The following is a 12925-nucleotide window of genomic DNA, read 5'->3' on the forward strand; positions in this document are numbered from 1 at the left end:
CCTGAGCATGCCACCATGAGCTCTTCTCTGCATTTTGATAGTAGGTGACATCAGAGTTCATGGTGAAGAGATGCGAAGAGCGGAGATATTGATTTTAAGCAACTGACTCAAGTCTTTAGAAGCTGAACGTTTCCAAGTTGTATGGCGCATAAATGCAAGACACAGAGTGAGTCCACAAGTAACAAGTCCAAGTCTGAGACTAGAAAAAAATGGATGATGTTGCTGATCAAAGATAACTATACCCCCTTGACCAGGCCCGTCACTTATTTCTCTTGAGATTCATTCATGCCCTCAAAAGCTCTGATTCATGTTTTCCTTGCCACCACTGGAACATAATTCACTTCCCTCAGTCTATAACCCCCGTATTAATTTTACCCAGGAGCACCTTCACCCACACACCCAGGGGGTCTAACCATGCATCAAAATGCCTCATGGCCTAGTTAAGTTGATACTTCACTTAACACTGAAATTAACTGTCTTAAAATGTCATCAAATATGTTGTGATACAAAACGCTGATAAAGAAGGGGAAGAATGATCCCAGGGTGTGTAAAAAGCGGTACATAGAGAGGTATTGTTCACCAAACTGAGAAGTAGAAAGTTACCAAAAGCCAGCCAAAGCATTAGGGGAAACCCCTGTTCCCATTGTTACAAATCCTGCAAGCTGACCAAGCTACACAATTATCACATATATGTAGAGGGTCTAGGTTGGTCGCATGTGAACTCCCTGGTTTTGTTGATACCCCTGGGAGGACTTCCCTTTCAGAATGGAAGAGGAGTGGATGGGTGGGGGAGGGGCTGAAGGTGGGGAAGGGAGTAGAAGGAGAGGAGGGAGGGGAAACTGCATTCGGGATGTAAAATAAATGTAATAAATAAATCTAAATAAATTAAAGAAATAGGAGGTTTAGAATAAAAACTTGTGGAATTGCTATTACTGTAACTAGCTTTACTTGAAAACAATCCTGGCAGCAGACTTGAGAGGGATGGTGCTGGAAGCCAATTAGGAGTCCTAAGCCTTAAGTTAAGGAAGGAAGCTACAATGAGATGAATGCAAGGCTCCAGGCACTGGAGAAATTATCAAACATGTGCACTAACAAGTTGGGAAAGGGAGGTAAAGGTGACACCCAGTTTTACAGTTGAGTCTAGCTTAAAAGGGTAGGGAGAGGAAAGAACCAGTCCTAACAAATTAATGGCAATGATCATGAGGCTCCACTCATTCAAGGAGACCAGCAGAAAAGTGTTATTTTGTTAATTTGGGGGTGGGAGGGTTGTTTAGGTTTTTGGCACAGGATTCATATAGCTTAGGCTAGCCTCAAACTCTCTGTGTAGCTGAGAATAGATTTGTCTTCATTTTTTGTTTGTTTGTTTGTTTGGGAGGGTGGTTTCTTTCAATATTTTAAAATGTTATTTATATGTGTGTGTGTTAATATATGCATGTTATTTTGGATCTGAGGGTTGTGTATGTGACACACATAGAGAAGTCATAGGACAACTCTGTGGAGCCATTTCTCTCCTTCTACCTTCATGTGAATTTAGCGCACTGAAATGAAATGTCATTAGATTTGCACAGTATGCATTTTTACCTAGTGAACCATCTCACCCTTGCCAACTTTGAACTTATGATCCTCCTGCCTCTACTTCACAAGTGCTGAAATCACAAGTGTGCACCAAAACATCTGTTTTGCTTCATGCCATGCCATGGTTGGAACTCAGGGTTTCTGACATAGTAGGCAAGCACTCCACCAACTGAGTTATACCCCTGAGCCCTTGATATTCTTTTAAATCACTCTTTTGGGTTGGAGGTTTCCTCATCTGCAATGGGAACACCAAGCCGAGAGGTTAAGAGATTTGCTCAAACTCCCAAACGAGAGAAGGCAGAACCGGACTGTGGACCCTTTCCAAACTCTAATTCCTTCACACTGTATGATCTGATGCAGCAATTGAAGATTATGGTCAATAACATTCACTGAACAACAGGACACAGAAATGGGTAAGATAAAAGTAATGTCCAGTGTCCCAGCAGAGGCCCGGGCGGCCAGCACGAGCACCGGCAACCATGTTCCGACGCAAGCTCACGGCCCTGGACTACCACAACCCTGCAGGCTTCAACTGCAAAGATGAAACAGAATTTAGAAACTTCATTGTTTGGCTTGAAGACCAGAAAATTAGACACTACAAGATTGAAGACAGAGGTAACCTGAGAAATATCCACAGCAGTGACTGGCCCAAGTTCTTCAAAAAGTATCTCAGAGATGTTAACTGTCCTTTCAAGATTCAGGAGCGACAGGAAGCAATTGACTGGCTTCTTGGTTTAGCTGTCAGACTTGAATATGGAGATAATGCTGAAAAATACAAGGACTTAGTACCTGATAACAGGAAAAATACTGACAACACAGCTAAAAATGCGGAACCATTGATCAACCTGGACGTAAATAATCCTGATTTTAAGGCTGGTGTCATGGCTCTGGCTAACCTCCTTCAGATTCAGCGTCATGATGATTACTTGGTAATGCTTAAGGCAATTCGCATTTTGGTTCAGGAGCGTCTAACACAGGATGCAGTTGCTAAAGCAAATCAAACGAAAGAGGGCTTACCTGTTGCTTTAGACAAACATATTCTTGGCTTTGACACAGGAGATGCAGTTCTGAATGAAGCTGCTCAGATCTTGCGATTGCTGCACATAGAAGAGCTCAGAGAGCTACAGACGAAAATTAATGAAGCCATAGTAGCTGTTCAGGCAATCATTGCTGACCCAAAGACAGACCACAGACTGGGGAAAGTCGGAAGATGAGCACATCAGGATTTCAGCTTCTCGCCTGCCTAGTGTGATGGGAACCATGTGCATCAGCATGTGTTTGGAAATTAAATGTCACATTTTCGAGGGAGGAATCCCAGGAAATTGGCCGTGTTCTAGAGATTTACCACCACTGCTTTTTTTTTTTTCTTTAATAAAGTTGGGGAAAGTAAAAAAAAAAAAAAAAAGTAATGTCCATTGGGAAAAATGAGAGACTGCACTGATGTTTCCTTTGTGAAAAGGGTCTAGGTCGACACACACTGAAGTTTATAGTAGTTATACGCTCAGTGTCTGGACAGATCAAGATGCTTCTTGTTGGAAGCCATGCTCCTTCAGAGGCTGTGAAGGGAACAGAAACAACTGGGCACAGACCCCCACTGGTGAGCACTGGTACAAATCGTGAGGACCATCTACTCTGCCTCACACCCACCTTGGGTGCTTCCATGGCAGGGCACTCAGGACCTCCTCTCTGGACTCTTCCTGGCACTTTCTCAAAACCAGAGCTTTTGAGTTTTCAAATAAAGAGCCATTTTCCAACAGCATTAGTGTGCTGGTCTGTGCAGTCCTGGAAAGGAAGGAGCAGGGCAGGCTTGACTGCCCAGTGCCTCAGGCTGTGAAACAGCTTTCCTGGGGACACTATTCACCCCAACTCCAGCAGCCAATTACTCAGAGCCCATTTAGTAAATGAGATCATTCAGTATGCTAAGTGGGGTCTCTGAATACAAAGTTGCAGGGAGAAGCTAGCTCCCTATGGCTAGTTCTCACTTTCTGGTACATCCTAGGAACAGACATGATGGAGAGGCAGGACACATAGCGATGCAGACCACAGGCTCTAGGCCTGGGATGCCTCACTCAAATGCCAAAACTGGTATTTGCAAGCTGTGAGAATCCAAGTTATTCTGGTCTCAGTTTCCTCATCTGAGAAATGGACATAACTACCTATTCATGAGGTACTTACACCAAACACTGGGATTATTTACTGCTTGCCTTGCTGATGGGAAACCAACAGTATTAAATGAGGGAACCCTATTATGCTTGCCTGTAAAGTTTTCTTCATAGGCTCGTGTGTTTGACCACTTGATCCCCAGCTAGTGGACTATTTCTGCAGGTGTGGAACTTTCGGAAGTGAAGCCTAACTTTGGGAAGTAGGTCACTGAGACTAGGCCTTCAGTTTTATAGTTCAGGAACCACTTCCTGTTCATTGCCAGGTTCTCATCTCAGAAGCAGTATTACTAGCCACCTCCTCCTACTGCCACCATGCTTTCTGACATGATGGAGTTGTTCTCTAGAAATATAAGCCAAAATAAGCCCTTCTTTATTTAGGTTGCTTCTCATCTGGGATTTAGTAACAGTGATGAGAAATTACTAATATGGATGTATTTTGTTAATGTTGGCAAATGAAGAATAAACTTGCTAGCATTGATTACTTAGGTCTGAATAGATAAATTCACCCAGGCTCAGGGCATCTATGATATGCCTACTAGATCCCTCAATAGACATTAATTTTTACTTTATTGATAGTTTGTATTATGTAGCTAACCAACTTCTTAATTAAATATTTGACAAATATTAGATATAATTATCTCATCAGTTTACTTAGTTCTGTTGAATTCCATGTTCCTGCTGACTCCCCCAACTCCAGTATTATCTAAATACTCACTGAATATTGGTTGATAAGTACGCATGAGAGTAAACTGTGGTCTTTTCTTTTTTGGTTTTTCGAGACAGGATTTCCCTGTAGTTTCTAAAGCCTGTCCTGGAACTAGCTCTTGTAGACCAGGCTGGTCTCGACCTCAGAGATCCGCCTGCCTCTGCCTCCCGAGTGCTGGGATTAAAGGCGTGCGCCACTGCCACCCGGCACTATGGTCATTCTTAATGAAAATCTGTGATGCTGCACATTGTGTCAACACTGATACTCCCAGATACCATAGCCTTAAAACTTCGGGAAGTGGGAAGTTCAAGAGGCAGGGGCCAGCACGCAGGGTCTGATGAGGGTCTCCTTGCTACAACCTCACTCAGTAAAACAGGCAAAATAGAAGCATCTCAAAGTCACTGCAGACTTTTGATGAAGTCCTAATCCCACTCATGAGTGTTTTCACGAGTGGAGTCCCCACTCCTTAATAGCATCACACTTAGTCTCAGGTTCTGGAATATGAATTTGGGGTAGGGGAGGCAGCAGACATATACATTCAAACCATAAAAAAACTCACAAACTAAAATAGCAATGAAATAAGCCATACTAGAAGTTTAGAGATCAGGAAACACACAGGTCAATTAATCAATTCCATAAGCACTTATTAATAATATTAGGATATATTAATATGAAAGTCTTCAGGGTTCTGACTCCTTGAAATTAGGCAACAAGCAGTTAGCTTAATAAGCATAATTTATCCCCAAAAAAATGAGCTTAAATTTAGCCTGAGTTCATTATAAGTTTCACTAACTGTGGGGAAATCTGAGCAAATAACTTCATCATCTATAAAAATGTGAGCTTTTTAACATACCTGAGCACTGTATAGTTACCATTACTGAAATGTTAACTCTGTAAGCTTTATAGGTTGAATGTTTAATAATCATTGACTAAAAATTATAGCTGTCAAAGTTAATACAGAAAATAATAAATTTATAATGTGATAATAAACCAACCTTGAGCTGGGCATAATGTCTGTAATACTAGCACTCAAGAGGCAGGCAGATTTCTATGAGTTTGAGACTAATAGCAAATTTCAGGCCAGTGGAAACTACATAAAATCATGCTTTAAAACAAACAAACAAACAAACAACAAAAAACTTCCAACCTAACAATATTGCTTAATATTGCTTTTATTAATACTTCTTTTAGGGGGTTATTATTCCATAATTTTCCCTGCCTTTTTCCCTTCCAACCCCTCCCATGTACATGTTGATGCCTTCTTTCTAATTCATGATCTTTTTAATTAATGTTGTTATATTCACCTATGTATATGCATATACATATAAAAAGAATGAAAACATGTTTTGTCTAAAAGCAAGATAGAGACAGCATAGCCTTCTTCACCCAGTGTATGCAGTAGCTGAATGGAAAGCCAGAAGTGTATATTTCCAAGCTGTCATTCCAACAAATAATGGGCCAGGCAGTGTTTAAAAGAATACAATTTGTGTGATGTTATTTCGTGTGTTAAGCTAGCCAGGAGGCAGAAAGCTGGGTGGTGGGAATGCAGCCCGCAGCTCCACACTACAGAATGGCGCCCACGTGGATAACTGAATCCACAGAAAGCTTGAGAAAGCTTGGGAAAGAATAGAGTAAAGCATGTTTTCTCGGTAGCAGCAATTTCTCGGGTCTGGCTCTGCTTGCTAGAGGCTAGCAAGCACTCTCATCTAAGAGAGGCTTCCTGATTCAGCTTTAGCTGCAAAACCCTGCAGCTCTTTTAAGAGGTCCTGCCACGAAACACTTAACGGTGTTGATGAAAAGTCGACCGCATGCTTTTTGGTTTTCTGTAGCAGGAAAAAAGTTGTGCTGTTTTAAAATGCCAGCTTTCTGGGCCATCCTGCCAAGGCAAACTCTGACTCTTTCAAGCAAGCAGTCCTGACTATGGAGCTTTTGATTGTTGTTTAACACTGTTGCAGCTTGCTTGCTGGCAGGGACCTTGAACCGTCACAGAGTTGTGGTGATGAACATGGCTACAGCCGGTACCTCCGCCACGAGGCTGGAAAGCTAAGGAATGGGCTGGATCTAGCTGACAAAGCCACGGCTTTAGTCCTACTTATATTGTTTGGTAAATTAAAGACTCATGTTGTCAGAAAAAGAGAGATATACAGTAAAAGAAAGATCCAAAGTCGAAGAAAATGTCTAAATGATTTATGATGTGTTAAAAATATATGCAGGCTAAAGGTTAAAGTTCTTTAAAAAAAAGGAAGTAGTTTGTTGTGGTGGTACACACCTTTAATCCCAACACTTGGGAGGCAGAGGTAGATTGACCTCTGTGACTTCAAGGTGTGGCAGCACACATCTTTAATCCCAATGCCTGGGAGGCAGAGACAGACAGATCTCTGTGAGTTCAAGGTGTGGTAGCATACGCCTTTAATCCCAGCACTTGGGCTGCAAAGGCAAGTGGATCTCTGAGAGTTCAAGGACAGCCTGGTCTATAGAGTTATTCCAGGACAAAGATATACAGAGAACCTGTCTCAAAAAGCAAAAGTAAAAATAAACGAAATAGAGGTTAAAACAAAGCTGCACAAAGATGGAAAATATACAGAGAACCTTGATACTGTATACTATTATGCTCTCTTTGGATTGTTTGAATGCTGAGGAAGGAGCAACAGCTGCTAAAAGATATTTGTTTATAAATGCTGCTGAACTAATACAACATAGATATTTTGAAAATACCTTGACTTCAGAATTTGGATCTAAGGATATGATACTTTGGAAAAGAGATTCTTCTTTTGTTTTTACAGAAAATGAAACCCTGTGGATTGCTTCTATCCCAATATGGTATGATAGACCACGCCCTCCTGAAAGGTTGCTGTGAACACCTTCAGAAAATTACTTCACCCAACTGATGACTGAGATGAACCTGGCACACAGGTTACACCGTGAAAGACCTGATTAACAGCGCCCCCATTCAGCAGGAAGCAGTTTGGAGAGAAATAACTACGTCCATGTTCCCAAATATTGTTTATAAGTGTTCTTTTACATTTAAAGGGGGATATGATATAGATATGAATAATTTCCATTGGTATAGATTTTGCTTAATTGATAGAGATTTAGGGTCAATTTTGTTATATGTATATGTTATATGTATTTTTGATACTGATTAAGGTATTGTGATTGTGTAGTTCATTTTAAAAATGTAATGTATAATTAAGAAATATAGGTTGTTAATGGATAATCATTGATAATAGTAAAGCTTATAGTCATGTTAGTTAGATTTTCTAGATATATAGAGATATATTTCAGTTAGATAGGCATTCCTAATATCTTTCAAAGACTACAGAATATTCCACTAAATGTTTTAATAACTTAAGGCTTTTCATGACAATGAGACACGTCTGCTCCTGGCAGCACCAATCTACTTCAAGAGGAAGATGGGCATCGAAGAGGCTCCTTATGGAGTTTGATAGCCATTTGGGCAAGAAACTGCTCTTGCTTGGACTATTGCATAAACTGGACACAGAGAACCCTCAGAGAGAGGACTGCTGAACTTGCCTAGAGGTGAGATGATCTCTTTGGGTTCCTGATTCACGAAAGAGTCTGCGAGACATTCTGCAGGACACAGCAGATAGTGACTGAACTGTCTTTGAAATTTCCTGCTTCATGGAAATGTCTCTGGATACTATGGGCCTGAAGGCTGAAGATGGATGCCCCAACAGTACAAAAGAACTTTGGGTGACTGTCCAGGCAGCGAGATGTCTCTATCATTTCTAGAGTTTGGAAATTGCATATTTCTTATTTACTTAGGTAATATTGTGCCCTTCTGGAGTCTTTGATGGAGCTGAAGAAGAATAGATAGATTAGTTATAGTTGTTTTCCTTTGTTATGATAAAAGATAAAGTAGATATAAATATTGTAACTGTAATTTTTGCATAACTGTTGTTATATGTAATTTTACTATGTTAAAGTTAAAGCCTTTCTTTTTTTTTTAAACAGAAAAAGGGGAAATGATGGAGGATTCCCATTGGCTAATAAAGAAACTGCCTGGCCCATTTGATAGACCGCCCCTTAGGTGGGCGGAGTAGACAGAACAGGAAGAAGGAAGTGAGGTAGATGGCTCAGTCAGATGCTACGCCTCTCCTAAGTTAGACAGACTGCCATGCCTCTGCTCAGAGAGAGAGATGCAACGAAGCTCCAGCCCAAGATGGACGTATGCTAGAATCTTTCCCGGTAAGACACCACTTTGTGGTGCTACACAGATTATTAGATATGGGTTAGTCAAGATGTGAGTAAGAGGCTGAAAATAATGGGCCAGGCAGTGTTTAAAAGAATACAATTTGTGTGATGTTATTTCGTGTGTTAAGCTAGCCAGGAGGCAGAAAGCTGGGTGGTGGGAATGCAGCCCGCAGCTCCACACTACACCAACAGACTTAGGGAAGGAGTGAAGTGACTCCTCATGCAAGGTCACTCCAGAATTCATTCTGTATTTTCAAAGCAGAAAGAAAACCTTGAAATAGCTTCCCTGATTTAGTTTGGCCATTTCCATGCTTCTGAAAACAGAAGCAAATGTAACATGAATGGTGAATTCCCAGCTGCAGGAAGATTTAAATCCATGTCTGAAAACTGGACAATCAAATTAGGTAAAAGCACAGTATCCAGAAATAACCCCGTACCTAAATGCAGTTTATTCAACATTATTAACACAAATAAAATTTACTCTCATAGTCCTGTATGAGAACAACTTCCCACATCAAAGAGCAATATTTTATGGTATGCCAATCAAATTAAACCACCAGAAGCATATGGAAAGAAATCAATTCTGCAACAAAACTTTGAAAAGCATAGTATTCATCATGTTTAAGACAGGTTCATTCCAGGTCCAAATAAACTTTCTTCTTCCAAAGAAGGGCTGTTTTTATTTTGTTTTGTTATGCTTTGCTTTTCTTGGGAATTTACTTAACATAACATTCTTTCAAACTAGCTATGAAATCTTTCTCCAGCCATGCAGGCATAAACAGAGCAAAACCTAACACACACACACACACACACACACACACACACACACATGCACACACATACATACACTTACACTATCAAACTCAGACAAGCTTAACTTGTCTTATTGCTTTAGACAAATATAAAACAAAAATTTTATGCTAAGGACACTGAAAATTATGGTGAGAAATGTCTTTAGACAAAGCCCAGTCCCTTTGTTTCCTGTCAATAGCTTCAGAAAATAATTACACAATCACCTCAATGACCCTTTTGAACAAACAGCAATGAAGTCATTTTTATTGACTTTCACAGGTCTAAACTCCACAGAGCTCTACAGATGCAAACCAGTAACCTCTAATACAATCTTTATCTGAACAATACACACAACAACAGCACTATCTGGATTATACTCCTAAATGAGGAGCCTCTGCAGCCACCAATAACTCACACTGGAGAGACATAGTCAAGATCACCCTTCCAAATCATAGACTACAATAGCAAGTTACAAGCAGGTAGGCAAAACCGTTGAGTCAGAGAGGGATAATGCACTCCTAAAGTGTATACAGAGTAGAATGGAATGGGGGAAAATCAAGGTGTATACAATTTAGAACCAAAAGAAACTTAGGTAACTTCCAGCACCTAAGAATATGGGAGTAAAAATGTGGAATGCAAAAATAGCCCCACTGACAAAGAGGGAATGAATATACAGTGCCAAATGCCCAAAGGGCTTCTCTTCATTTGTGCAGTTCTCTTGTCAATCCTAATGAAAATGGAAACAGTCAAAACTATTGTGTCAAAGTTAAGTGAAGAGTTGGCTTTTTTGATGGGAATTTAAAATTTGCATTCAGTTAAAACCAGTCAACTGAAACTTGGAAGTAAGCTTCTTTGTTTTGTCTCAATTTTACCATATCCACTGATCATTCATTCATTCACTCACTCACCAACTCAATAAATATTGCCCATGAGCCATCAAGTCCAAAGCAGGGCCTTGGAAACAGAAATCTATCAGTGAACCAAGCAGAAAGCCCCCAGAAGGGAATTGGCAGCAAAAAAGTATAGATATGTTTACAGCAAGGGTGAATGATGGGGTAGTGGAAAGTCAAGGGTACAAAGTGGCAAAAAGATGGCCAGACTAGATTGAATTAGTAAATAAAAGTGGCAGAGATAAACGACAGAGACCATATCAGGCCAAGGTCTTGTAGGCTACTTCAAGGATGTGGATCTTATGAATCCTACCCTGAGTGAATTGCAAAACCTTGAGTATGTTTGAGAAAATCAATGGTGAGTGGGAAGGTCAAGCCAGCAAAGGGTAATGATCTTGTGTCCTTTTTCATCTAGGCTGCTACCAAAGGATGTCACCAATGTTTGACATGGGTCTTCACACATCAACTTAGACAGTCAAGGTAATCAATCCTTTAGTTGAGGACCTTCGTGCGATAATTCTATCCTGTGGTAAGTTAACATTTAAAAGAAACCAGATATCAGAAATAACCCATCATGGTCAGTTTGCAGTATGAGGTACATTAAGATCTCATCGATGAGCCACAGATAATTAAGAGACACTAGGCACCTGTTTTCTCTAACTAGCAGCTGACTGCTTATTTAAGTGTTCTTGGTTCCTTTCAGGATAGAAAAGTTATAGGCAGCCAGTTATTGACCGAACCCATAATCATAAAAGTAGGTGTAGTAGGAATGCTGTTTTTTTTTCATTCCTGGCTACTCAGATTACCCAAATAATCATGCAGAAACTATATTATTTGCAATACTGTCTGACCAAATAGGTTAAGCTTATTTCTGGCTAACTCTTATATCCTAAACTAGCCCATCTCCATTAATCTGTGCATCACCACATGGTTGTGGTTTCCAGCAATGTTTTGGTGTCTCTGGTAGTGGCTCCATGGCTTCTTCTTGGATCTGCCTTCTTTTTCCCAGCATTCAGTTTAGTTCTCCTTGCCTAGCTCTGCTCTACCCTATCACAGGCTGCAAACAGCTTTTTTATTAACCAATGGTATTTGCAGAATACAAGAGGGGAATCCCACATCACTTCCCATTTTCTGTCTAAATGAAAAGAAAGGTTTTAATTTTGGAATTTGCTTAAAATGCACTTCCTGTTTACTTAGGTAATATATCCTTCTGGAGTCTTTGATGAAGTTGTAGAATATATAGTTATAGTTTTCCTTAGTTATGATAAAAATAGATATAAATATTGTAACTATAATTCTTACTTGGTAACTGTTTTGTTATATGTCATTTTACTACGTTAAAGTTAAAACCTTCCTTTTTATTTAAACAGAAAATGGGAAATGGCATGCAATGTCCTTCTATCTATGTGTTGCTTTTATTGGTTAATGAGTAAGGAAACTGGCTTGGCCTGATAGGACAGAATAGAGTTAGATGGGAAAAACTAAACTGAATGCTGGGAGGAAGAATGCAGAGTCAGGGAGAAGCCAGGTAGCCCCTCCAGAGACAGAAGCTAGAACTTTACCCAGTAATCCACAGCATTGTGGCAATACACAGGTTAATGGAGATGGGTTAATTTAAGATATGAGTTAGCCAGACATACACATAAGCTATGGGCCAAACAGTATTCCAAATAATATGGTTTCTCAGTGATTATTTCTGAGCTGAGCAGCCAGGAACAAGCAAATGGCCTCCTACAACAAGTAGGGACTCTCAAACCTCAGGAATTACATACGACACTTTCTGTCCATAAACATCAGGATGAGAATATTGGAAGGAGCTGTATTATGTGAGAATGAACATTGTAACTCTCTAGAGGCCCAGCCTCTAGGAAAAAAGTGGGGGCAAGAATTTTTCATGATCATGGACTTTAGAAATTAGTTTTGTCCAAACTGACACCTATTTCTGCAGAAAATACAACCGTATTTCACGTTTTCTATTGAATTCATTGTGAGAGTGAGGATATTATTTCTCACAGAAATGTTTGATAGGGAGTGAAACAGACAAATCTGGCACTCAGGGTAGAGTTTACAATAGAATGATACAAATGTGGACTGTGAGCTACATGAAGGCCATGATGCAATCATCTAGGAAATGATCCATAATGAAGAGCATCCATGAGATAGGGTCCTGGTCTGTTCAGAGGTTACAGTTAAGTGCAATGAAGAAAATGAGAGAGAGAGAGAGAGAGAGAGAGAGAGAGAGAGAGAGACAGAGACAGAGACAGAGAGACAGAGAGAGAGAGAAGAGCTGAGCTTAGCAATGCAGTAGTAGGAATTCTATTTCCACTTAAACTTTTAACCCAGATAATTCTCTTCCTTTTGTGCCACCCTTATTGTTCTTTGAAATAGTAACAAGAAAGGTACATTGAGTGTGAGGCCACTTCTTGAGACATAATTCTTTGGGAAGAAGGTTGAATCCTATGAAGAAATGGAGACCCTCAACAGGCAGTAAAAGCCAAGTTTCCTCCTTTATAAGAAATGAGCCAAGAACTGGATCACTGTTCATGAGCCCATCTTTATTCTTAATTCTAGCCATGTTTCTTTCT

The 12925-nt window shown here is 40.1% G+C and overlaps 2 protein-coding genes across 2 annotated transcripts in view; one reads left to right on the forward strand and one right to left on the reverse strand.

Moving 5' to 3' along the window:
* LOC119823783 (cytosolic beta-glucosidase) overlaps nt 1-12925 on the reverse strand; it is a 139510-nt gene that overhangs the window by 24105 nt on the left and 102480 nt on the right. The gene's annotated exons all lie outside the window — the stretch shown is intronic.
* Nucleotides 2025-2897, forward strand: LOC119823794 (RNA transcription, translation and transport factor protein-like). The gene has a single exon (XM_038343854.1). The coding sequence runs from the start codon at nt 2055-2057 to the stop codon at nt 2787-2789; it is 735 nt and encodes a 244-aa protein (XP_038199782.1). The 5' UTR covers nt 2025-2054; the 3' UTR covers nt 2790-2897.

This window comes from Arvicola amphibius, chromosome 1 (assembly GCF_903992535.2).
Source record: "Arvicola amphibius chromosome 1, mArvAmp1.2, whole genome shotgun sequence".
Taxonomy (NCBI): Eukaryota; Metazoa; Chordata; class Mammalia; order Rodentia; family Cricetidae; genus Arvicola; species Arvicola amphibius.